Here is a 26547-nt window from a genome sequence, read left to right as displayed (position 1 = left end):
CAGCCGAATTAACCTGGGGTGGGGAGGTCTAGCCCCAGAACAGCTGATGCAGGAGCATCTGATTCCTGGCAGGACCCAGGAATCTGTATTTCTAGAAATTTCCCTTGAGGATGATAGTAGCAGGCCCTCAGACTGCCCTTTGGAGCTGGGAGAGAAGTGGGCCCTTGACACATGCCACCTCAGGGTCCTTGTTCTGAGGGTCCCTGGGGCCCTGAGAAGATGTAGGTGCTGCCTCAGAGATGTATAGCCCTGCGGTGTCATGAGCCCCCTGCCCCCAAGAGCCTGCAGACTGCTCTGCAGTTCACGGTCCCGCTGCAGAAGGGGGATGGCAGGAGAGCATGAGGGGGGTTTCTGACGCTTGCTGATTGCTTTAAACAGTTGACCCTCACAAATATTTAAGGTAGAAATTTCCGTGTTCTGTTTACCTTTAGGGCCTTGACTTCCCATGTCACCTAAAATCAGAAAGATATGAAAATTGTGAGATGAGGTGAGAACCCAAGGGCCCTTCTCTCCCCATATGCTAAGACCAGCTGAGAATCCCTAAACTGCGTTTCAAGGTGAGTCGGCATGTGGCGTGGGCCCCTTTCCATCTCTGCCTGTGTCACTAGGGCACGTTGCTGGGCTTCCCTTACATGATGTATTAGGTCCCTTCCCGTTCCAGGATGTTCTAACTGCAAAGTCAATTCTCAGCCCTCCCAACAGATACTGTAAGGTCTTTCCACTGCTCATCTTTCAATTTGGAAACAAGAAGAGTTTTCCAATCCACCCAGAAAACCCACTCCAAGTGCAGGAAATGAGAACAGGGAAAAGTCTTGATCCACTGCAGTACCTTTAGGGCCCGGGCTTCCTCGGAGATTTCCTAGAAGGGAAAGGAAACCCCGTGTTAGCTGCATATCCTCTGTGTCACACACACACACACACACACACACACACACACACATACACGGCACAGTAGGAAGAAAACCAAGGCTAGGACTAGCAGTCAGATTCTAAAGTGTGCTAGCTGGGTGACCTTGGGCAATTCTCTCCAGGTCTCGGTTTTCCCAACAGTAAAATGGGCTCGCACACTGGTCCTCCCAACACAGGACTATCAGAGGACTGAATGAGGAGACAGTTCAAGAGTCCCCTGAACGGGGCACTGCTCCACCCGGAGACAAAGGAGCCAGTGACCGGGAGGGGCTGGCTCTTTGCCTTGCCGCTTGCTCACCGTTTTCTTGTTCCATCATCAGCTTGTTCCTCACGAATTCCCAGAGCACCTCCTTCTGGCCGTCGTCGTAAAGCCCAGTTTTCCCCATGTCTGTTCCCACCTCAGGCTTGTCACCCTGCACCTGAGCCTCGACCTTCTCTTCCATAACCCGCATGTTCCTGGTTTTCTCCAACTCGTCCACACGCGCTTTCAGCTTCCTCACCTCCTCCGCTGAAACGGACACATGAGGCAGCTCAGCCCGAGGGGCAGAGCCGGTCCTTCCAGGCACACACTCACTCCTCAAGGGAGCCTGGAATGGGGGCTCCGGGCTCTGTGGCGGTGTGCCACTGGGGACGTGTTGCTGGAATATTTATGCGGAGACACTCTGTTGTGGCTCCAGAGGGATTAACCTACTTAAAATCATAACTGAGCCTTAAAGAAACCTGGCCTGGGAGTCAGTCTTCTCATCTGAGACGGTGACAGAGGTGGCCCTCACTCTCCCCGGGAGCTGGTGTGGAACAGCAACAGAGCATGGAAAGCAAAGGATATTTATCCAAAGAACATGAAAACACTAACTCAAAAGGGTATCTGCACCTGTATGTTCACTGCAGCCTTATCTACTCAGTCATAAAAAATGATGGCGTCCAGGGGCTGGCCGAGTGGTTAAGTTCGCGCGCTCCGCTGCAGGCGGCCCAGTGTTTCGTTGGTTCGAATCCTGGGCGCGGACATGGCACTGCTCATCAGACCACGCTGAGGTGGCGTCCCACATGCCACAACTAGAAGGACCCACAATGAAGAATATACAACTATGTACTGGGGGGCTTTGGGGAGAAAAAGGAAAAAAATAAAATCTTTAAAAAAAAAAATGATGGAGTCTTGCCATTTGTGACAACCTGGGTGGGCCTTGATGTTACCCTAAGTGAAATAAGTCAGACGGAGAAAGACAAATACCATATAATTTCACTCATATGTGGAAGATTAGAAAAAGCAAAACGATGCCACAACTAGAAGGACGCACAACTAAAAAAATATACAACTATGTACTGGGGAGATTTGGGGGAGAAAAAGCAGGAAAAAAAAAAGAAAAATCAAAACAAACACATAGATACAGAGAACAGATTGGTGGTTACCAGACGGGAAGGAGGAAGGGTAAAAGGGGTAAAGGGGGACGTTTGAGTGGTGACAGAAGGAAACTCGACTTTTGGTGGTGAAGACGATGGAGGCTATACAGAAGTTGAAATATAATGATGTACACAAGAAATTTAAAAAGAAAAAAGGCTATATAAAGGTACTGCCTGATTATTAAGGGCAGTCAAATTGTTAGCGCAGACCACTATAGGGACAGGGGGCCCTGGGCCGGGAATCAGGAGCTCCAATAGAATCCCAGCTCTGCCACTAAGCAGCCGTGGGACCTCAGCCAGGTGCCTCCTGAGCCTCAGTTTCCCCATCTGCAGTAACAAGGGGTCTGAACCCATGACCTCAGGCTCCTTGGCCCCTGACACTTGGGACACATTCCTGCCCTTCTGAACGGGCAGTTGAGCCCACTGCCCCGCCACCGTCCCCACGTACCTAGAGCAATGAGGCCGAAGAGCAGCCCCAGGAGCAGCAGCCAGGTGAGCAGCAGGCCCAGTAGCCATTTCCACCAGCTGCAGCTGGAGCCGCAGGGGCACCAGGCTGGCACTGCCCCCCACGGGCCCCCGCCACCGCTGCCAACACCACCACCGCCACCACCACCGCTACGGTGGTCATAGCCATGGAAATCTGTGGAAAAGAAGGGAAAGGTAAGGCGTATGCAGGTGTCTCTTGCCCTCTTCCCTCCAAATTCTCTGGCTTTTGATGAATTCTTGTGGGTCCGAGTGAATGTGAGTGGGGGCCTTCAGGTTCCTGTGCAGCTCTGTGAAGGATGGGGCTGGCTCCTGGAATGAACACAGGGCCATGGCTGGTGAAGAGCAGAAGTGTGACAATCCTGGGCCCAAGCTGTGTGACCCTGAGAAGGTCACTTAACCTCTCTGTTTCCTTTTTTTATTAAGTGGGGTTCAAAGATTATCTACTTCATAGGACGGTTGTTGAATGAAAGGAGATAAGGCATCTGACGTAATTAGCAGAGGGTGTAGCACACAGCACTAGGTTTAAAATCTTTATTATGAACATTGATCTGCCAAATTATTTGGCCCAAACCTAAAGCATTGCCATCTCCTCGTCTCAGGTCACATGGCTCTTTCTTTGTAATCCCCAAGTGCCTAGAATTACACTTAGCACTTAAGGGGTGGCCAGGAAGAGTTTTTTTGTTGTTTTTTTTAGTGAGAGTGTTTTTAGTGTCTAAAACGGGGTGATAAACTTTGATCTGCTTCTCTCACAAGACTGTGGGAGCAAGTGTGGGAAGTGTAAAGGGATGGAGATGTGTGTGGTCTTAGTGTCACCTTGAAGCCGTGCGGGGGTTCTGTAAGACACAAGAGTAGCCCTGGTGTGGCTCCTGCCACGTTGGGAGACCCTTGACCGATGGGCAGACAGTGGGTGCCTAGCAGGGGCGGTGGGGCATATGGACACCATCCCCTGAGCTGAGTTCCTTCTGCAGCCTGCCCCCTCTACTGCCCTCCACCCTGCTTCCATCGAGCCTTCAGGGGACCCCTCTAGAGGTGGGTGGCTCCTGTGTGCACTGGCTTCAGGCCAGGGGGCTGCTCTCTGCTCATTCTCCATAACCAGCCCTATCGGCTCCTGTCGCTGCAGGACCCGCCATTCTCACCCACCTGCAGAGGCGGCCTTGGCCTTTGTGGACACAGTCTTCACGTCTCCTGAAAGACAAACCCCAGAACACAGGTTTTGACCTGAGCTTTTAGACTGCAGGATCCCACAAGACAGCCGGTGCGTGCGCTGACCTGGGGCAGGGCTTGAGGTAAATACGTCCCCCAGGCACCTTGCGGAACAGCCGCGTACAGGAACACCCATTAACTCAGTCCTCGCTGATCTGATATTTGCAACAATTCCATTGATGAAGACACGGCTTGGCAAACAATTAACGGTGGGGGAAAGCACAGTTTCATTACCCACTGGTGAAGCTGAACTTTAAAAGCCCAAGACATTTTCAGAGTTCCTTCCACGGTGGGGGTGACATTTGCATTCAATAATAGATGTGCTGTGAGAAATGACTCTTGATTTATTGGTTAAGAGACTTTGAATACGGTTCCCAGCCTGGGGTGAAGGGAACAGAATGGCAAGGATGGGCTTGGAGTCGGGCTGTTCGTGAGTCCCTGATGCTATCTGACCATTGAGTGTTTGCAGCACATGTCGACTTTTCCGGGGAAATTGTTTATAGTGGTCATCAAATTCTGAAAAGGGTCTTTTGGCTCCACAGCCCCATGTCAAGCCCTAAAATGTACAAAACTGCTAACTTTGAAGACTTTAGAGTCAGGCCTTTTGAGGATTTTAACTGATTTCATTTGCATTTATCTAAAAATGTTCTATGACTTCACTTTTCCCTTCCTTTACCGACTTCTCTGAAATCAGTGATTTGGAGAGATTCTACGGCACCTAGAGCATGTGAAGAAATGCAGTTATCCAGGAGACAATCCTGATATTTGGGAAGAAAAAAAAAATAAAGCTAGCCAGTGCTTTGCAAAGCAGTTTTCTATTAGTTCTGAAAATTACGGGAGGACGAGCGAGGCGAGAAAAAAATGCCCCTGTGGACTTTAGAAGTGCCATGGGAAGCGTCTGCTTCCATCGTGTGCGTACATGCATCAACTGGGGGTTTGTCAAAGTGCAGACTCAGCAGGTCTGGGCTAGGGCCCAGGAGTCTGCGTTTCTGACAGGCTCCCGGATGTTACCGATGCTGCTGGTCCAGGGACCACACTCTGAGTAGAGGTCTCAGATGACAAATAAATGACACGGGGTTGGCTGAAGTCAGAGTGGACAGTGATCAGATTTGCTCTTACCATTAGTGTCTGAGATTAGGTAGGTGTCAGCAGTGTAGGCTGCTTGCTTTTCCTTTTTTAGGGTATCCTCTGAAAAAGAAGCTGTGCACACAACCCGTGATAATCTGGAATATTCTCTCCCCACTCCCCCAACCCTGCCCCATATCCTTTTCCACTTGGGGAGGTGGAGGTTAGCCTGGCAGGAAGAGGGCCTGGCTTTCCTGGGGTTAGTTCCCCCACCTATGTCTGTGGTTAGGAGAATTGCTGTTCCCTAAAGACCCCTCTGGGAGCTCTTTGCTGGAATTTTCCTGGTTTATCTGCACTCAGGACAGACCCTGGGACACCCCATTCAGCAGGCATTTTTCATTTGAATGGGATGACTGTGGTTTCATTCTTAAAACATCTCAAGCCACCTGGCCAGGACATTTGGTCTTCTATACTGTCTGTCTTTCTTCTGAACCCAAGTCACGTGTGCTCCCACGTACTTGAAGACATGCTGGCGGGGGAGGCTGTGAAGACCTTCCCACTGTCCTTGGTCATGATCAGCAGCTCCATCTCCTTCTTGGTAGCAGGCACGTTGTCTTTTTCCCGGATCAGGAATTTACAGTCCTTGTGCAAGAGCTCATCATTCTGGACACTTGTAGTGCTGGCTAGAGAGGAAAGAAGTGGGTGAGGAGGAAGGAAAAGGCGCCAGGAGAAAGCAGAGGGAAGAAACGACCAGAGGGAGAAGGAAAAGGAGGGAGGAAGAAAAGAGAGAGATTAATTTGAGGGTGCCCTGCTTTCGCTGACAGTTACTAAGAAGCATCTTGAGGACCAGAGACATCCTCCCCTTCCCGGGAGGGCCTGGCCTTCAGGAGGTTGAGTCAATGTCAGAAGCATTGGGCAACTGGCCTATGAGGCTGCCTCCCACCTGGGCATTATAGGATCTTTAGTGAATGGACAAAAGTCCCCTTGTTAGGCAGGCCATTCTTTAATTAACTTGGGTTCATTTCTATCCTTCACATCTGGAGTGTTAGCATCTTGGTGGGACGCTTTTACTGACCACCCCATCTAACACACACACATGCCTGTCTCTACCACCTCACTATTTCTTTCCATCAAATACATATCATTTTCTGAAATTATCTTGTATGCTTGTCTACTTTTTTGTTATCTGCCTCCTTCACTGGAAATATCAGCCTGCTGAAGGCAGGAATGTAGCCTGCCTTGTTCATGTCTGTACTTTGGGCCCTTAGAACAGTGTCTGCCTCCCACAAGGCAGGTGATCAGTAAATGTTTTTTGAATGAATGAATCATTGAAGGAAACACATCAGGATCAGAGCAATGGAGGGGATAGCCCACCATGTGCCATGAACCCACGTTGATAAAGAGTCTATAGAGAGAAGGGAGGGTATGGCAGCTTCTGAGGGGGTCCCTGGCTCTTGTGATGGGAAACGTGTAACAGGAGCAGGCCAAAGGCTTCCAGACAGGGGTGGGGGCTGGGGAGTAAGTGCCTGACCCTAGGCAGGTGTGGAGGGTGGAGCTTCCTGCCCCCTTGGACAGGAAGGCCAAGGTAAGGTCAGGGACGTGTCTCATCTCTGCTCATTCATGGGAACAACTGAGAAGCCCTTGGAGTGAGTTGTATTTGTGAATCTCAGACCACCAACGGGCCATATGCCCTCCTCTCAGACCACCAACGGGCCATATGCCCTCCTCCCATATGCCAGGTGTCACTGTGGAACAATTCTCTCTGTGGCCAGCTGCCCCCACAGCACTCACCGGCAGAGGTGGACACGCCCGTGCTCATGACGGGGGGACTCTGGGGCATGTTCTTCTTCACACCGTACGCTGCAGGAGAGGAACCACTGAGTGAGTGAGGCCAGGGTGGGCAAGCGGCTCCACGCAGGCTAGAAGCAGCCTGACCAGCCCTGGCAGACAGGAGCCTCCTCAGGTGAGAGGAAGACAATAATAATGAATAATAATAATGAATAATGAAATCAACTCTTGCCAGCCATGGGGGCAACACTGAGAGTTTAAATGGCACTTTCTTTGGTATAATCCTCATCCTTCTAGGACTGTTCCAAGGGCCACCTTTTCCCCGAAGTCCTCCTAGGCCCTCCCGCGTCTCCTTCCCTTCTGAACTCCCACAGCCCTAATGCCTGCTTTACACAACTTGATTCGTGTCTTGTAGGATCCTCCAATTGTTTCGTGTGTATTAGACTTTCTATCCCAGCGAAACAGTAAGCAAGTTGGGGTTCTCAGCTCTCCTGCCCCCATCCCCAGGTTTGCACAGGGAGTGCACATAAAATAAGCCAGACGATTGACTGACAGTGACAGTGGGCTGTCAGGGACAGCAGTGAGACACAGGGACATAGAGGTGACACCCCACAGCACGGGCTTCCCTGCGGTTTCACTCATGTCTGAGCCAGCAAACGATCGAGGTTGGCGTCTCCATGTCGGGGGGTAGGGACTGTTTCTTTGGTGGGAAAGGTAGATTGATTTTTAGGGATGTTTTGTGTCTCTTATTCAGTTGCTGAAAGGTGATCTTGTGAGTTATAGCTGCAAAGAGGCATAACACCCCAGCCCCCAAGCTTCAAACCGCAGCCACGGACCTGTGGAGGTGGTGGTCATGCCATGGGACAGGGTGGACGAGCTGGGGGCCAGATTGTTCTGCATGCCAAACACTGTGAAAGGAATTGAGGACAGGTGAGCGCAGGTGCATACAGGAGGCCCCTCAGCTCAGGCAGCCCCCCGGAACCCCAAAACCACTTCCGTGATAAACGCCTTTGCATATGGTAGAGATTCCCAAACTTTCTCGTTCACACATTCTAAGTGACATCATAATTTTTTTGATGCCCCACCTCCCCACCCCAGTTAAAAAGTTACTAACAGTTCCATCTATTGAGTAGTCCACAAAACTTAATAGCAGTAGTTTGCACAGGGTCTGACAGATGTTGCTGTACCCCTCAAAATTTAAAAATATCCCAGGGGTTCCCTGTTCCCTGCAGCACCCTGGGGTGCCTTGGTGCAGGGTGGGAACTGCAGGCATGGGACACAGACACAACGAGGGCAGGAGGCAAGGACTTGGCAAACCCCTGGTTTTCCCTTTGACTCTCCTTCTTCTGATTCAAACACATGAAAGTCCCTTCGCCCCCATTATGATTTCTGAGGCTGGTTGGTTATTTGTTTTTATCCCCCTTAGTTAATAGCTTCTCTTATTCCATCTTATCTACTGTTTGGGGCATAAGATCATGGATCCAATATCAGCCCACCTTCCTCAGTCAGGACTTTGCAAGAGCAGAAGAAATGAAACATGAAGCTGGTGTCTTCTGGGTTTGGTGGGACTCTAGTCAAGCGGAAGTGTTGAAAACCAGAACGTTAAATTTGCACTTGCAGCTATACCAGCCAAGTAAATAAAGAAGGCCCACTTCATTACATTTATTAGTCACAATATCACAGGGAGAGGCAGATTTATTTTTAAAAAGTTGTGGGCTGAAAACTTATTTACATATAGGCTATTATGATGTATGTGTTATGTACATATGAGTGAATAAATATTTCTTTAAAACAGTTATATGTTTGCACTGGAAGCTAAGCAGTATCATTATCTGAGCCCCCAATGAACCACTATATTTATAAAAACATGTGGGGTGAGATCCTTCTAAATTAATGCTTTTCACCTGAAGATGTTCTGAGCTATGCCTCCCTTAGCCCCTTCACTTCCATCTCCCCACCTTTCACAGAAATCAAAGGACCAGCACAGAATGAGCGCATAAGATGTGGTCTCTGGCCCCCTCTGTCTGGACCTTTCCCTGGGGCCAAGCTGACTCTACGATTGACTTGACGGCAGCCTCTGTGCCTTCTCACACATTCCTTTGGCTGCTGCTTCCACGCTGCCATGTGCGTGCAGCAAAGTCCTCAGGCTCTTGGGCAGAAAGGACATCTTCTCTAGAAACCATTCCATTTTCCCCAGCAGGAGAGAGCATCCCTATTAAGCAAACCACCTGGAAAAGGCAGTTCAAGCTGGTGAGCACTGACCTGAGGAGCCGGCACTGAGTCCAGGGTGCAGGGTGGCAGAGCAGGACGCCATGTTATTGGGAACTCCGAAGACTGCAGGGGAGGAGGAAAGCTGGTGGGAGGGATGTCCAACCCAGAACAGGGGTAAGGAAGCACCAGAAGAAACGCGGGGGTTGCATTTTTACATGGTGTTACATTTTTGTTTTTAGGGAAAAACTTAGGCTCTTGCCCCACAGCACAGAACGAAACGTTAGTCTGTGGTAAACCCTGGGTCACAGCCAAGGGGTGGTCGTAGGTTGGTCAGGCCTCGAGAGGACGTTGGTTCCTGCCAAAGCCCCTCTTGTTAGTGATCATTTTATGGAGAAGGCACTTGAAGCCCAGAGAAGTTAAATGACTTGCTCAAGGTCGCACAGTTAATACACGTGGAGTGAAACTAGGCTTCTTGCATCTGTTTTCATATTCTTTCCCATTGCATTTTTTCTGATACACTGTGCTATATAGTCCTTTCTACAGAGAACCCACCAAAAGAAAAACTTTAGATGAATTGAACTGAAGTTCCAGTGGAAAAATCTCGGGACCCTTGGCCACAGAAAGCCCCTTTAGGAAGCCTTGGAGATGGCAAATACGAGATCGGTCGCTCAGCTCCAGGTAAAGGTGTGATGGGTTCAGGAGTGGGAGGGGATATGCGCCTCGTGCCTCATACCCGATCCTGCAGAATAGGCGTTGGTGTTGAGGAGGGACGAGCTCTGGGCCGTCACGTTGTTGTGATAGGTCCCCATGGAGGACCCCGCTGGCAAGGTGGAGGACCACACGTGGGAGGGGAGGTTGGCATCCAGGATGGTTGTGTCATAGGTGCCGGATACTGGAAACAGACACAGGCACACACATGCCCGGGTGAGAGATAAGTCAGCACTCTGTTCTGGGGTAACGCAGTCAGCTTGGTTTGCTGGGACTTTCCTGGTTTAGCCCTCAAGGTCCCCACATTCTGGAAACTCCCTCAGCCCAGGTCAAACCAGGGCAGTTGGTCATCCCACTTCTATCTGAAATCTTACAGCTGGTGGGAACTTGATCTCTTGATTTAGAAATTCTTGCTGGTTCTTGGTGAAACTTGAAGTAGGTAAATTTTGCTCTGGGGTCTGCCCCTTTCTCCTAAGCCCCTCTCCCCACCTCCTGGTGTGCTGTCCCCACCAATGGTCTCCCTCTCTATCTGTTGCTGACTTCACCTTCAGAGAAGTCAGGGAGCAGTGAATGAGGCCCCGTAGCGAATTCCTTCCAGGAGAATTCTAGGCATAGAGCCAGAGCAGGTAGGGAAGTCCAAGGCCACACCGCATGATGGCAGGCTTCTCTGGTTAAACCCTCCTTAAACACTCCCATGTGCCAACCAGACCCAAGGGGCACCCTGCCCCCAAGAGGGGGTTTTGGTGCTTCTTCAAATCCGAAGCCAATTCTGCCTATTTACTGTACAAGAGGGAGCTTGCCACGCAGGTCACAAAGCGCCCTGAGGTTTTGGTTTTATATTAAGAAACAAAAGAAAGATTACACTCTCAAGATTTTTTTCAGTAATGAATGACAGGAAAGCTTTGCATCACAGCAGAACTAGCTTCTTTCCTCATCGCCTTCCAAGGATCTCCTCCTTCGTCTTTCTGCCTCCCACACTCATCCTACTTGACTAGGATCTCTGGGTTATCTGCTTGCCTTCCCCCAGGGGCCCTCACCTCCACCAGGGAAGTAGCTGTGCCTGTGTTGTTCATTGCCTTTCCCCTTGGCGTAGGGGAGGCATGCAGTAAATATTCATTGGATGAATGAATGAATGAATGAATGAAAACACTACAACTTTCCCCAACATTCTTCATTTGGGGGACCTGGCCGACACATCCCCAGGAGATGTCAAGAATCTCCTGGGAGAGAATCTTGAGGATATAGAGTCAGACTATAGTGGGCACTTGGATGGTTGATCAGTGGGGTCAGAAGGGCACAGCTCGCATTTTCACGCTACAGGAAGAGCAAATGCTCAGTGCTTTTCGAAGTCTCTGCCACAGACCGACGGGCCTGCCATGGCATGGTTGAATTCCGGGGCCCGGGCAAACCTGCCACCTGGTTCCCTTCCTCCGTGGCAGCCCGGGCTGTGGGGCTTACCTGACTGGGAGCTTGCTGTCACCATTTTGGTCTCCACGGTGCCTTTCTTGGGGATGGGGAGGGTGTTGGAGGAGTTCCGGGTCGGGCTCACACTTGCTGATCGGCTCCCCTTGAGCAAACGCTTAACATCATCCAATTCCGTCCCTGTCAAAGAACCCCCCAATTCTCCTTAGGCCCAGGATTCCTTCCTGAGTCCAACTGCAGCGGGAGGAACATTTACGGCTTCTGAATACTGAGGAGGACGGCATCTGCTTCACGGACTGGGACATTTTTGGTTAGCCTTACAATTTTTGTGTTTTGTCAATTTATAGCACTTATCAACCTGGCACTTTGTAATATTAATGGCTTCATAAATTCAGTGCCTCTATAAGGAGGCCAAAGTCCTTGGCAGATAGTTCCTAATTAGACCTCATCAAACCCCACTGGGGTGATTCTGTGGCTGAAAGACCCTGTAATCCTGGATTGGGGGCAGGATTTACACCCCAGGCAGTTAGACGACCAGCCCTCTTGAAACTAATGGTTCAGCGGTGGTCTCATACACTCACAGGACACCTCAGGAGTCGGGTCCCTGACCTTGTATGCTCTGGAGTGTCAAAAGGAATTTGTGGCCCATAACTCCTAAATATCATGCTGCTTTTGTGCAAGTTAATATCAAGTGTGTCTGGCTGATACAGTTGGATGCGAGGTGATCTACTGGAGCAAGCTCCCCGTGCCTCCCAACGGGGCGGGCAGGAGAGGAGGGAGGCCTCAGGCCAGGGCAGTGCGCAAGCGGAGACAGAGTTGCAGATAATACGTGCTGGAAGAGCACTCAGGCACCATGCCCCCAGAGCCTTCCCCTGGCCCCGAAAGCTCCATCCTTTGGGCTCAGCCTCCCAAGCATGGAAGGACTCAGATGAGACAGCGTTAGACCTGGAGTCAGACCCTATGGCCCCAGGCACGAAGCTCTTTGGGCAAGCCCCAGGCTCTGCTTGCTGAACTGCCTGACCCAGCTCTTTCTCCTCCTACTCTTTGCACTTGGCTCCAGCTCTAAAATTTGGGCTCGTGTCACAATGTCAAATAACCTCTAACAAGAATAGCAGGAGTCCAGTATAGCGGACAGAGACTGGGGAATCTCTGACATTTGAGATCAAGTTCAAACTCTCCCGCTCTACTTTGACCCTTCTCTGACCTTAACTATCCCATTGTGTCCCCTCCTGTTCCTGTTCCTTCAGCCACACTGAACGCTCCTCCCCCTCATCACATGTCAGATCGGCTGAGCCTAACTAATTCACCCTTCGGTCCCTTCAAGTGACGCTAACCCGGGAAGCTTTTCCTGGTTGGTTGGTTTACCGTCTCCCCGTTAGTCTGTGAGCTACCTTGCAGGGACCCTGACTGAATCAGCTCCTTACCCACCTGCACCTAGGCCAGGGTCTGACTCTTAAAAGGCCCTTAGAGACGTTTTGTGATTGAGTGAAGGCACACACACGTGCACACACGTGCACACATGCACATGCACACGCACACACACAGAGCAGTAGCCCTGGATTCCTGGATTCTTTCTTTTGCGCGGGACGGTAACCACTTACATCGAGTAGACGGGGATGCACTCTGCAGTCGAACCCGGATCTCGCTCTCTGTACAGGGGAAGAGATGGAGAGGCTGTGAATGACAGAGCTGGGATCACAGTGCCTGACTCCAAGCTCTGAGCAGCAGATATATCTTTGGGCTGCTCTGAGATCTCTGTATGCTAGGAACAGGAAACCCAGGTGTTCCCAGAATGAGTGCTGCTTCAAAAGAGATGTCCTCTCCCCCCACCCCGACCTGCCCACTGCACACCTCCCAGCTGCCTGGAGGCGTTCTGATGAAATCCCAGGCTGGGCCGGGAGGCTCTTCACCATCAGCAGTGACCAACCCCTTTTCCATTGCTCATTTCCCTACTGCTTGAACCAAATGGCTCTCCTGCCTCCAGAGTCTCTCAGGTATCAGCGAGAGAATTCTAAGACCTAGGGTGTTTACTTGGCCATTTTGGCCTCTTCAGGGCAGGAAGTGGCTGGTTTAACATTATTAGTTAGCTTCAGGTGGAGCATTGGCATCTTTCAACCATCAGCTTAAAGTTGTGGGTGGTTGATATGTTCCTAATTGTCAAGTCACTGACGCAGAATGGCCCGTGAGAAGTCTAGACTGGTCTTTGAGAACTCCCAGGGCCTGTGAAGAACTCTGCCTTCAGCACAGCCCTGGCACATGCTCCTCGCCACTCTCACCAGATTTATCAAGGGCGGCTTTCCCCAGGACCACTTCTCCCTCCCAGAGCCTTATCCATGGGCAGATGTGGAGAGTCCAAAACTGTCATGGAGCCCTTTGAATTTGAAAAAGAGGGGCTTTTGCTCAGTTTCTGATGCCTAAAGGCAGTCATAGCATATCTTGTTAAAGTCAACCAGGAGACCAGAAGTGAAACCAGATGTGGTGGCAGCATCCTCAGATAACCCAGCGCAGAACAAACTACTCCCCAGGTCCTTACCATGTGCTTTCCTCCCTGCCTTCATGTTATTGTTAGATCACTGTCCAGGTCCACCCTCCCCATCCTGGTAGAGCCAGCAAAAGAGTCCCAGGATGCTGTAAGCTCGCTGGGGGCAGAGACCGTGTCTTATTCATTCTTCTGTACTCCTCACATTTCCTGGCTCAAGACCGGACACGTCAGATGCTCAGGAAATACTTGTTGAATGAACTGAACTGAACCCAGCGACAGAGCTCACCTCGTGTTTGGCTCCTTCCTCTGGTTGAAGAAGATGCTGAGAAACAAAGAAAAATAATCTTAAGCACGTAGAAGATGTGGCATGCTAAAAATTTTTGACATGGAGGTACATCCATTTGGACGGGGGAGGAAGTTGTTTTCCTAGTATGTTTATATCCACACAGGAGCCTTTATGGATGGTGGATGCTTTATAAACGATGACCACCCAGCAAAAGGGCAGAGAAAGTTTTGTAAGCCCTCAGGGCATTTAGGATGTGAAGTTAGCTAAATGAGTGTTGAGTTTGCTTGCACTTAGAGTGTTGAGTTAGCTAAGGTAATCATTTGGGAGCACGATCCACTTGGACTGGCTGACTACGCTGATCAAACATATCGGATCTTCCCTTTCATTTTTTGTTAGAGACTGCCTTGGTTTTCCTGCTGTATCCAAATAAAAAAATAAAATTATAATCACTGCACAATCAGTGATCATATCATCAATTCATATGCCCAGTGAGAATCCAAGAACACGGACCAAAGACTTAAGGTCAAGTGAAGATACAGTCTAGGGTTTCACTTGGCATAAAACCTGCCCCTTTGAAGCCAGCTGTGGGGGAGGTGCTGGGATGTTTGGCACTTGTGGGTTCTAACCCCTGCTCCTCTTTGCTGGGAGGTCTGTGCAGCCTGTGTAAGGAAAAACCCTATAATTGTTGCTTGGCCTTGGGGCTTATCTATTCAAGCTTGAGCCCTGTATGAATAGCTTGCCATTTCAGTAGTGTCACGAGCACAGGCTTATGATAGCAAGTTAATGCGCCTGACAGTCCCCTTAAGATGCTTCAGGATAAAGAGCAAGGGAAAAACAGGTCAGCAGACGTCAAACTCCTCTAGAAAAATCCATTTAACTTATGATGTTTGCTGTTCCCTCCCTGTCAGGCAGTTCAACCATTTCATCAGAAAATAAGGAAAGGAGGGGCTGGCCCCGTGGCCGAGTGGTTAAGTTCGCGCGCTCCGCTGCAGGCGGCCCAGTGTTTCGTTGGTTCGAATCCTGGGTGCGGACATGGCACTGCTCGTCAGACCACGCTGAGGCAGCATCCCACATGCCACAACTAGAAGAACCCACAACGAAGAATACACAACTATGCACCGGGGGGCTTTGGGGAGAAAAAGGAAAAAATAAAATCTTTAAAAAAAAAAAAAAAGAAAATAAGGAAAGGACATACCAAATTCCTTGCGAGGGTACTCCGGGGAAGAGTTGCCACTGGAGCTCCCTGGAGAGGGGACAAAACACTCAGTACAAATGGTCACTTAAGCCCAAAGGGCTTCTGAGATGAGGGCACCCCTTCGTGCACCTCCACAAGCCTGGGTGTCTGGGAGAGTGAGGTGTGCCCTTCAGCAGGCTCATGATTTAGACACGACGTGCCTCCTGGACGTGGTCATGGCACTCCGTTCTGTTGCTGATCTATTTCAGTGGGGCAGGGTTTGAACAAAGGAAAGTAGGAGGTTTCCATTCCTTTCTTTTTTTTTCCACTTCATCAACTGCATTTGCCCTATATCAGTGCTGATGCAGGTGACCTGTCCCTGGTCAAATAAATGTGCTGTCAGCACCGGACTGTCTCTGACTTTGTCAAGCTTGTCCCGATTGTGGACCTTGTTGAAATGGAGGTACCAGCCCCTGAGCAGGCCTAACATCAGAAAGCCCTGGGGTGACACAATGCATCTCGCCTGGATTTGGGGCTCCCCAACATCCCCTGGCAGCTCTGGGTCTTAAATCATTTACCGGGGCTCCTGTCCCTTAATCCCGCTTCTCCATCACTAGAACCCATCTCCATTCACTATTAGACCCCCTTGTCTATTTTCCACTAAAACTGCTTCTGCGGATCACCAGGAACTCCAGTGACCTTAGGAGCAGAACCCAGATGTCTTCCTCCCGCCTCCTTCTTGACCCTGAGCACTGTCTTGTGCTGACTTCTGTGACGCTGCCTGCCCCTGGTCTCCCTGCCCCTCAAAGACTCTTCTTCGCCTCTCTGAACTCTGCCTCTTCCTTCTCCTTCTTCCTCCAACTTTATCTTCCTTCACTCCTTTCTGCTTTTTTACTCTCTTCTTTGGCCCCCTCCTTCAGTTTTCCAACTGCTACTAACAGCTGTTTGTGAATGACTCCAAACTAGGTATCTGGCCCTGACTTCTTCCCTGAGCTCAAGTTCTCTGGACCCCACTGCCTGCTTGGCACCCCCACCTGATAGCTGTACCATGTGGCTCTGATTCAGGACGAAATACTTGAACTCATCCACATGGAGGCGTCCACCTGGCTTCCCTGTTTCAGTCATTGGCACCACCATGAACTCCACCTCTGTGTTTGAAATCTTGGTGGAGTAGCTGACCTCTTTTTCTCCCTTTTCCCCAATGTTTCAGCAATTGTCAAAACAGTCAGTTCCACCTTTGCAATACCTTTCACCTCCAGCTCCTCCTCTCCTGTCCCACTGCTCCCACCCTAGTCCCAGCCAAGTCTTCCCTTCCCTGGAATATTGAGCAGCTTCTAACTTGTCACGGTGTTCAGCCTCTTTCCTCCCCATTCTTCCTGCACCTGGCTTCCAGAATTCAAGTCCTGGACCTCAAATACGGTCAACTCTTTTACTCAAATGTCTCTGTGGCTTCTCACTGTGTGCAGAATAAAGTCCAAACATCTTAGCCTAGCACCAAATCTGAGTCTCTCCATCTCTCTTCACACAAGTGCCACTGCTGCTTGCTACAAGTAACAGGAGTCCACAACTGAAGGAAGAGTGGAGAGAAGGGTGAGGGTGCAGACCCCGGTTAATGCAGGTGGCCAATACTTAAATCTTCAAAGAATGAATGAAGTTACTTGGGGAGGAGAGTAGTTCTCCTCTAAAGTCTGTGGGACTGATACCTTCGTAGGTTCCATGGCGGCTGACGTGAGTTTTTCTTTCAAAAGTTGAGCCTGGTGAGTTGGGCAGCGTGGAGGCAGGTGAATGAGCCCTCCTGAAACTGGAGGTGGAGGCATGGCCACGTGTGCTTCCACCTACAAGTGGGGAAAAGCGGAGACCCCTAGAGCACCTCAGATTGACATTCAGTTATATTCGCTAAGTGCACTCAGGGTGTTCAAAATAAAAGAGGGCCCTGTGCGGGGCCAGAGGACATCAGGAGGCATGGAAGAGGTTCACCCCACATTCCTATGGCGGCTCAGAAATGGGAGATGTTATTATTGCCACTGCCCTTCCCAAGCCGGCCCCTGGAAGGCAGAGGGGTGCTTTACGTCCATGCCTACAGTGCCTGGAAACAGAGAGGCTTCAGCAGGATTTTTCCTGAGGACCTGGCCTTTAATTGCAGATCACTGCTGGATAGATCAGAACATAACCCCTGTGGAAGCGTCCTCAGCAGGTAGGGGCAGGCGCCTCTCTTGGTCAGCCTGGCTGTTTGTGTGTCTTGGGTTTCCTTTTTTAGTTTCACTCCAAGATTTTTTAAAAGGCTTCAGAGCTTATGTGTGTGGGTTTTCTCCCTGCCTTTGCTTTGCTTTGTTTTGTGTCGGATTGAAAGCTACCATGAAAGAGTGTTTCACTGGGAACAATGGGGCTGTGTTGGATGCTTGCCCAGCGGGAACTCAAACAGTAACCCAATCCTGAAGTTTCTTTTGTTGTTGTTGTTGTTAATTCAAATTGTAAACCCTCAGAGTGCACACCCTTCTCGAAAAGAAACGACTTAAAGAGAGTGCTTCAGTGGGAAAGGAGCCACTTGCCCATGAAGCCTTCTCAATTAGTTATTGTTATCTATATTGGGGACTTAATGAAAATTGATCCCATTTTAAGTAGGCTTCAAACGTGGATCCTTTGTAAGTCTCATCTTCGCTTGGTCTTCTGTCGATTACACAGCTCTTTGGGGCAATTGGAAGGGATGATGAACACTCGTTATCGTCAGTCTCCTTAACGGAATTTTCTCTCTCCCTGTCCCTCTGCTCTCCCTCAAGCCCTCCCACCGGCAGGCACTTACTTGAGTTTATGTAGCCGCTGCTGCCGTGCATCAGGCTCTGTTTCTCCAGCCGGCTCCCTCCACTGAGAGAACCTGTTTTGGCATAGCCATTGCTGGTTCCCCCTTCTGCAGAAACAAGGAGCAGGTGACAACTTACCGGTGCAATCGGCCCAGAGGGTCCTCTCATCCTCTTGGAAGCATTGCCTAGCTTCCCACCCACGACCCTCTTGGTTTGGGGTCCCTTTCCCACCTGGACTGCCTAGTCAAGGCTCCCATGCTCTCATTTTGTTTTTGATACAAATGTCAGGAGCAAATATTTCACCCAATTTAAAAGGAAAGTCTTCTGAATGGAGCATAGCAAGTTGCTTATTAGGGAAATTTAAATGTTAGAAAAGGCAGCTGCATGATGAGAAGCTCCTGGAAGCCAGGCCCTGGGTTGGCCTTGCTCTTTTCAAATGCCTGATCAGTGCCCCAGACGTGGCAGCCACTAGGAGCGTTGGAGGGATGAGTGACAGCTTTGTGTTGCTGGTAGCCAGTCATCCTCCAGCCTCACCTGCTAATGGGTTGGCTCTCCACTCCCACCCCCAATCTGCCCACCCCACCCCCGTGAGCCAGGCTTCCTGGGAGGTGCAGAGGTAGCTATATGACAGAATCCGTTCAACCTAAGGACCTCCCCAGAAGAAAAGTGGACTCAATCAGGAGCCCGACTGCTGGTGCCTTCCTCCACCCCATGCTCAGGTTGGATAAGATTTCCGATATTTTAGTGTCTAGATCAGGTACATCTATAGAGACAGAAAGTTGATTTGTAGTTTTCAGGGGCTGAGGAGAGAAGAGGGAGAATGGGGAGTGACTGCTAATGGTCATGAGGTCTCTTTTTGGGAAGAAGGAAATGTTATAAAATTAGATTGTTGCAATGGCTGCACAACTTTGTAAATATATTCTCAACCACTAAATTATATATTTCAAACTGGTGGATTTTGTGGTATATTAATTAAGGTCAATACAGCTGTTAAACACAAGATTTCAGATATTTTGGATTTGCTCAACTGGAGAATGAGCTCCTATGGAAAAGGTTACATGTGGAGTCCTTCCCCCATGACCTACTGAGAAGAAAGCTCTTGAGATAGTCACTTACTTGGTGGTAAGGATGTAAGTCTTGTAGTTACTGTTTCTGTGATAACTAGAAAAAGACAATGAAAATATGAGATATGTAATGCACTGAAATCCCTATATTTTGGCAAGCTCTAAAATTTGTTGTAGGCTCAACATATTAAATTAGTTTCAACACAGATTTTTATACAGTTTGTGTTTGAAGGTATGCAATCTGACCCACTGTGCATGAAAATCTGTGCAATAACAATGGGGTTTCATGTGCCTGGAAAATAAGTTTATATCCCTTTGGAACCAAAAGTAGTTAGTTACCCACTGATTTGAAAGATGCCTTGTCTTGACATCAGTGTCTCTCATCTAATAATTAGATCTAGTCCAGGCCTAGATTTGCCTTTGAAGAAGGACCAGGCCCTCAAGTCACTCTCAAAAGTCTCGAGTCCCATTCTTTCTCTGCACTGCCCATTCCAAATGGCCACCCAGTCCATCTGGGGCCAATGCATCAGCCTGGGCTGATTTCACTGTGAAGTGGATAATTACCTTGTACTTCTTTATGAATTTTGGGGTATCTGAAGGACATCATAATTCATTCTAAAATCTCCAGGGCCATTCCTAGGTATGAGGAGGTATAGGAAGGGAGGGGGTCGCTAAGTCACCTTTGGTGCTCAGTGAAATCAAGGATAGATGAACATCAAAGACAGACTGGAAGAACCAATCCTGTTGCCTCCCCAAATTGAGTTTCTCTAGACTCCAAATGATGGTAAGTCTATGGAGGTAATAAAAGCTTCCAGTGTTTTCTAAACACCAGTTGGAAGAAAGACCTCTTGCCTTCCTGAATCACTGTCTCCCGTGGAGCAGCATGGGAGATGGGTGGATCCTAAAGCTAGAGCAGGGCCAATTTTGTGCTCTGACTATGATCGTTACCACTGCCTCCCTCTGCGTTGGACATAAAAGAGCACCCATCCACCTGAGGTCGCTGGTCTTTAAATTGTTCTCGTGTGTGTGCACATGTGTGTGCATGCCCAGGTGTATGTGTATGCATGACGTGTATGTGCACATGCATGTGGGTGTGAGTAAGGAAAGGAGAAAAGGATGGAAGAAGATGGTATGGATCATTTTGTGCCACTTTAGGCTGTGCTGCTGACAACTGTTCCACCCCACACCAGTTTTACTGCTGCCCCCTCACTCTTGCGTTCTTCACACTGCGTTTTCCTAATGAGTTTGGTTGTCCTAGAAGGAACAGCGTTCAATGCACAAAAGGAAATGGTTTTTCAGACTAAAATGGCAGCTTGATTTGAATAATAGTCCTTGAGCTTTCACTAAACTCTCATTGTATGGACCTTTGGGACTCTTTGACACATAAAAGTAAATTATTTCTTAACCTAAAGTTCAGAGGCTGTGGAGCTACAATCTTTTTATTGGAGATATATGAAAGTCACAGGATAAGTGAAAGAGTTAGAGCTGCTAAGGGGACCATTTAAATGTCTCCGAATTTATCATCTGGGCAGTTCCACAAAAGAAATGTGACTGCTTTCAATTTTCAGTGTGGATGGCAACTGTGACACCAGTGTCATTCTAACACTGTCTCTGCAATAACTGGGATGTTATTCTTTTGGATTTCTGCTGCTCTGTATCCCTAAATAAGGGAATGATGAAATAAACTATGGCAAATTCATTCAACAGAATATTATGTAGCCATTAAAAATGCCGGTTATGAAAACTATACATTGAAATGGCAATTTTCATCTTTGAAGAAAAAGCTGAATGCATTTTGATTACAAGTATGTTAAAATAAAAATCAACAAAAGGCGTCTTGTGTAAAGGAATAAAGCCTATTTAGGAATACATTTTAAATGATACAGTGAAAACAAAAGCAGAAAAAGTACTAAAAAGAAAAAAATGATACAGTTGTGGAATTAGGAATGAACTATTAACTGTTTCCAAATTTTTAAATTACTTTTATAATGATATATATCATGCTCTTACTTCTTTCAGAGACTTCAGTGCCGTCTCGTTTGTTTGTCCTGGTGACATCCATACCATAGCCACCTGCAGAAAAATCCAGAAACCATGAAAGGCCATGCCTCTTATCATCATTTTAGTAAGTATAGATCTCTACTATTCAAGCTGAGAACCAAAAACTTGATTCCCAGAACTCAAAGAATAGTTCTTTCTTGTGGAGATTTTTTATGTCATTTCCACTTCCTTTATCGGTTATAACAGAGAGTAATTAATAGTTCCACTTTGGATTCTATCCCTTTGTACTGGGATCTTATTTTTCAGGATCTGATTGATCAGGTTGCCCCCAGCTGAGCATTAAAATGTTTACATAGAAGACTTGGTGCCCTGACCTTTGACTATGGAATCTCCATTCTTTGCCAAAGTAACAAACAGCCGCAGGATTTCTGTCAAAGAACTTAGTACTTTCAGCTCATTCATGTTGATGCATTCCGTGATGTGCAGTGTTCTGTGTGGAGCTCGATGAATATAAGACATTAATTCTTCATTATTTAGAGTTTGGGTGTGAGAATGATGTTTGATAGATTTAAGTTGGGATAAAAATCATTACAATGGTCTTATGTATAGAACTTTGCACTTTTCACAACTGAAACTTTCTCCTCGTAACAAATCAGCCCTGGTAGGCTTATTCGCAGACATAAGAGGGAAAAATATATGAAGAACATATATGTAAACTCTATCGAAATACGTAGGAAAATACATATTTGCACATGTTATCCATGTTCTCCCTTCACTGTTACTCTGCTTCTGGAAAGGAAAATCATTGTGATCCTGTCCACTGTGTTCTGAAGGAATGAGGCAGGGCTGACATCAGGGGTGGGCTAGAGTCGGGGGTTCATGCTTAAATACACAGGAGAGAATAGCAAGGATCCCTGTCCCACTGGGCTCTTTTGGCTGCAGGTTTGGTTTGGTCTCAGGTTCTGGAAGGACTTGAAATCTGGCTTTCCCTGCCATTCTACCCCCCACCCTCCACCTCCCTAAACTTCCCTCTCTCCTTGTTCATCTTTTGGATGCAGTTCAATTTGGTTTCTAGAACTCTGGAGAAAATCACTTCTGCTCAAGATGCCCCTTGCTTGGAGACCTCGCCTTTCAGTCTTTTTCGCCTGCCTGGTGATTTAGGGTCGACTTATCTGTTAGGCGTGATGGGCACAGTTCCTTGTTCCGTCATACCTTTAGGGGCCCTCAAAAGCTTCAGGGCCTTGTCAACTGTGCCAACTTCTTGCTCATCAGAGTTTTTTAAATGCAGCTCTAGGCAAAGAATGAGGCATCATGGGAAATCTCCTGGCTGGATCTGAGAAGCCATAGAAGGTCTTTGCAGGTATGTTTCCCAGAGCCAAGAGGTGAGGTGCCATAAACAATTTAACAAGGGAGTCTAGCCTCATTAGAAGGCCAAACCTGGCTTGTGACTATGTCTGCATTCCAGCTATGACTTGTATGACTTGTGTCATTCAAACCTAAGTACAACCAGATAACTTCTTTGAAATCCTTTGTTTAAGTATTAATTGCCTTTGCTACCTCTGAAGCCCCTCTCTGCCTTTTTTAAATTTAATTGTTCACGAGCTGTGAACCAGGAGGCATTTTGGAGATTAAACATTCAAATGCACCTCTCTGCTGGTGGGAAGCCACCTAGGATGGCGCCTGAACTGATATGAAATATAATCTGAAAGCAACTGTTTATAACGACCCATGGAAACTTCTGCTTCCCACAAGTTGCTGCTTATTTTGATCCTTCAACTGAAGTTGCTGCTGGAAGCTATAAATTTGGGATTGGTTGGGTTTATTGTGCTCGTAGCCATCAAGGTAGACTGATGACAGCTCCATTTGGTAAGAGTCTCAGTGTCCAAGCAGCAAACCTGGCGCATGTTTTCTTGTGCTTTCTGTACCCAGAAAAATAATAGACGTTTCTAGGCCCCCCTGCCACCTTTTCGTTAAGTCCTAACGACAGAGCCTCAAGATTTCCAGCGAAAAGCCAAGAGTTCCCTATCCATCAGAGGGTATGAAGAGGCAGCCTACTGAGAAGTCAGATGCCCTCCACCAGGGCCTGGGGCTCCTCATGGAGAGGCACTCTGGGATAGAAGGTGCCCTAGGTGGGTGCAGGTAGATGGGCCCTTGTCTCTCTCTCAGCCCGAAGCCCCTCGATGGCTGTGTCCCAAGGCCATGCAGAATGATTTCTTGAGCCTAAAATGTACAGGACAGAGCTCTGTTGGCTTTGCCAAAACTCTCCCCCAGACTGATGGTCTGATGTGGCAGGGATGTGTTGGGAGATGGATTTCTTTAAACCAAATGTAAGGGGTAACTTTCTATAAGTGAGTTATTAAATAGAAATGGTGGTTGAAGCGGAAACCTGGACTGTGATCATCCCATGAGACCTACAGCATTCCCACAGGACTTCCTTTTTAAACATTTTAAATGCCCATGGTTTAAAAAGTGTAGCTAACGTTAGCGAAAGGGAAGTTATGTGCCCAGGTACGTGCCCCAGCCTGCCACTCCCGACAGAGCTTGCCAGTGGGCTCTCAAAAACACTACTTAGTGGAAGCACGGTCAAATAGCATAATTTTTAACTTGGATGTTTGGGCCGCTTCACTAGAACTAAGGAACAGCAGGTCACTCGAGTTCTCAGTTTCCAAATTAGGCTAATTTCCGTCCATAGTTCTAACAGGCTGCTTTGTGGTTATTTCATAGTTAATGTTCTTTTGAAGACGTAAAAATGATCCCATGTCATTTTCTTATGCAAGAAGCACACTTCAAAATCATTTTTCTACTTTTATGAATTTTTTTCCTTTCCACTTCATTTAAATGATGCCACATCCACCTAAAGCTATTCCGATGATGATGTGGTGTAATACGCGTACGAACAAGCACAGACCGCTGTTACTGATCATAAACCATTGCATCGATCCTATGCTTTTCTAATGACTCATGAAACACTTGGTCTTTGAGACAAAAAGGGGCATGGAGAAACTCAGTGTTTTTCTCTCTATTATCTATTTTAGGAATAAATATACTCTGGCTAAGGAATCGCAAGTATTTTCATAGCTCTTATTACTCCAATCTCTGTACGCTTTACATTTTAAAACAAAACAACAAAATGCCCAAAGTGTGAGAAACCGTCCACTAACTACTGATCTGTTAACACAGAAGGGCCAAGCAGTTTGCTGGACTAGGAAAACCAGTGCCCCAGGGTCGATCCTCTCAGAGGTTCTTGTCTCTGCAATACCCCAGCCATGGGCTCACCCACTTGCTTCGTTTGGCATCCTCAATTTTCATAATTTGGGGGTTGGGGAGCTCGGGCACCAGCTTTGTGATTAGGCTGCTTGTTTCCAGCCATGTTTGGTTAAGTCTTGCTGCAAATGAGCCAAACCACGTAGACACAGATTTCTTTGGGTCAGGCATAGTTGAAGAACGTGGTTAGTTCTTAGGTCGGATCAGTTTCACCAATCTGAGCTTCTGTTGAAGTTTGAAGCAGGACTCCTGGCCCTCACTGTCCCCATGTAAATTCTCATCAGATTTCTGTGGGTGTTTTGCAGGGGCTGAGAGTAAAGCAGGCCCCCTCTGATTCTCTGAAGGGCACCCTCAGGGGCTGAACACCTGCTTTCGTTTAGGTCTGACCCAGATCTGTGCCTTAGCTCTAAGAGAAAGGATACAGGGGCACCGAGAAACAATTCTGCTTCTCAAATGAATATATTTTTAAAATCTCACTACATTCGATGGATAACAAATCCAAGTATTCTGCTACAGCTTAACCGTTTCTCAAAAGCAGCGATGTGCCAGCAGCTTTGCCTACACTTCCAAAAGTGAAGTGGTAATTTGTCAGTTAGCAGTTAATGTGGTCCCAGTGAGATACCTAAACTGGCAACTCTCACCCTAAAATAAATTTTTTATTTTTTGGTCCAAATTGGCCAGTAAAATTATGTACACACACAAAATTTTCTTTCTTTTTTTTGTGTTGTTCCCAGTTTGACTCCAGGAAGTTTCTAGATTAATAATATCAATTCAGATATTTCACTTTACTTTAGATTGGGGCAGTAGTAATTTTAGAGTGCAACAAACAACAATGTTTGCTCAACCCCTCGAGCTTAATCAGAACCTGCCAGCGCAGAGGTCCGGGCCGTACATCAGCTCTTAGTACTCAGGGGCTGCTGCTTCTAGAAGCCCCCGCTTACCTACACGCTAACTTCCCCTCTGAGCTGTTCTCTGCTGTCAAGGGGCCAGAGGGACTCGAGGGAGGGGGAGAGCAAGAGAGAAACTGAGATTGAGAAAGAAGGGATTATAAACGCATCATCTTCTAAATAAATACACAAATAAAACAACTTAACACAAGCCATTTTACAGTACTGAAAATAATACCAAAAAAATCTGGCCACTAGAGCCTAGTTTATCTTAACTGACTTCTTTCTTCGCTTTCCCACTGATGAATCTTGCTTGTTATTCCTTTAAAAGACCTACTCTAAGCCGAGTACGTAAACCGAAGGAATCATTTATGATCAATTAATCACTTCAATCAGAACCCTTGAAACGAAACAACTTCATCTTATTTTCTCCAACAAACGTTTAAGTTCTCAATGGAAAACCACAAGTCAAAGTCTCAGAAGGAGGAAAGATCAGATCCTTCCTGTTGCTTACCTAGTTTGAGATTTTGAAGGAGTCGGAAACAACTTTGAGTAAATCCCCTTCTCTCTTTCTTCCCTGATGTTTTCTTCTAGACGTTTGCAGTACCCACTTTTTTTTATCCAGACCCAGCCAAGGTGTGTTAGAGCTGAGTGATCTTTCAAAAATGCTCCCTTCTCCCTCTCTCCCCGTTGTTTCTTTCAGTTCTTTGCTTCCAAACAAGTCCTGACAAAGGTGTGTCGTGGTTTACAGTGTTACTCCACCCTTCCAATTATCTGACACTTGATGGATTTAAAAAAATCTGCCTCCAGGAGTCAAACTTTATAGGAGGCAGAAAGCTTCTCCTACCAGCGTAGGTGGATTAACCATTTATGGGGAATATGGTATAAAGGTTCAGTGTAAAGGAAATGCCCTTTTATTATATCTTAACTTCTATAACCAGAGAATTGCCACCACTGGGTATTTCCCTTCCTTGCTGCCATGGCAATAGTCAAAATCCCAATGCGCATGATTCACGGCGCAGCCAGCTGTGTGCGGGACTTGAGGTCAAGGTACTCAAGCCCTAGAAAAACTGTGAAGTTGGCAGGATTTATATTCAAGACCTGTTTCCCCTATAGATGCCTTTGTCCTCTTTCCACCGTTCTGACCCAAGCCAGGCCAGTCCCACCTCAAGGAAAAAGTGAGTGAACTAATTCAGAATAAGAGGTTAATGACCAAAAATGTGGAGCAATTGGTGAGGCCCAGAGGTAACCAGATATAGTAACACTGATTCCAAAGAGTGACATGTTAGTGACAGGATTTTAGGCATTTAGCCACCTAAATAATGGAGAGAGGTACTGTTGGGGAGGGTTAAGGACCTTCTTTCCCCTCAAATCAGCAACCACATCGTCTCCATACGCCCA

At 47.7% G+C, this 26547-nt stretch overlaps 1 protein-coding gene across 1 annotated transcript in view; it reads right to left on the bottom strand.

The window, feature by feature from the left end:
- The window catches only part of COL17A1 (collagen type XVII alpha 1 chain), a 51197-nt gene extending 25075 nt beyond the window's left edge, over positions 1–26122 (bottom strand). Inside the window, exons 1-20 of the mRNA XM_014733101.3 lie at positions 25661–26122; positions 21005–21067; positions 19047–19091; positions 17933–18037; positions 16836–16967; positions 15154–15201; positions 13959–13994; positions 12792–12839; positions 11227–11370; positions 9794–9952; positions 9112–9183; positions 7686–7757; positions 6853–6921; positions 5580–5744; positions 5116–5196; positions 3934–3978; positions 2756–2947; positions 1208–1417; positions 830–859; positions 426–452 (exon numbers count right to left, since the gene is read on the bottom strand). Coding sequence (XP_014588587.3) covers positions 426–452; positions 830–859; positions 1208–1417; positions 2756–2947; positions 3934–3978; positions 5116–5196; positions 5580–5744; positions 6853–6921; positions 7686–7757; positions 9112–9183; positions 9794–9952; positions 11227–11370; positions 12792–12839; positions 13959–13994; positions 15154–15201; positions 16836–16967; positions 17933–18037; positions 19047–19091; positions 21005–21056 — 1732 coding nt within the window. The 5' untranslated portion in view covers positions 21057–21067; positions 25661–26122. The remainder of the gene's footprint in view (positions 1–425; positions 453–829; positions 860–1207; positions 1418–2755; positions 2948–3933; positions 3979–5115; positions 5197–5579; positions 5745–6852; positions 6922–7685; positions 7758–9111; positions 9184–9793; positions 9953–11226; positions 11371–12791; positions 12840–13958; positions 13995–15153; positions 15202–16835; positions 16968–17932; positions 18038–19046; positions 19092–21004; positions 21068–25660) is intronic.
- Positions 26123–26547: the final 425 nt, after the last annotated feature.

This window comes from Equus caballus, chromosome 1 (genome assembly GCF_041296265.1).
Source record: "Equus caballus isolate H_3958 breed thoroughbred chromosome 1, TB-T2T, whole genome shotgun sequence".
Taxonomy (NCBI): Eukaryota; Metazoa; Chordata; class Mammalia; order Perissodactyla; family Equidae; genus Equus; species Equus caballus.
This window is presented reverse-complemented; position numbering and strand designations above follow the sequence as displayed.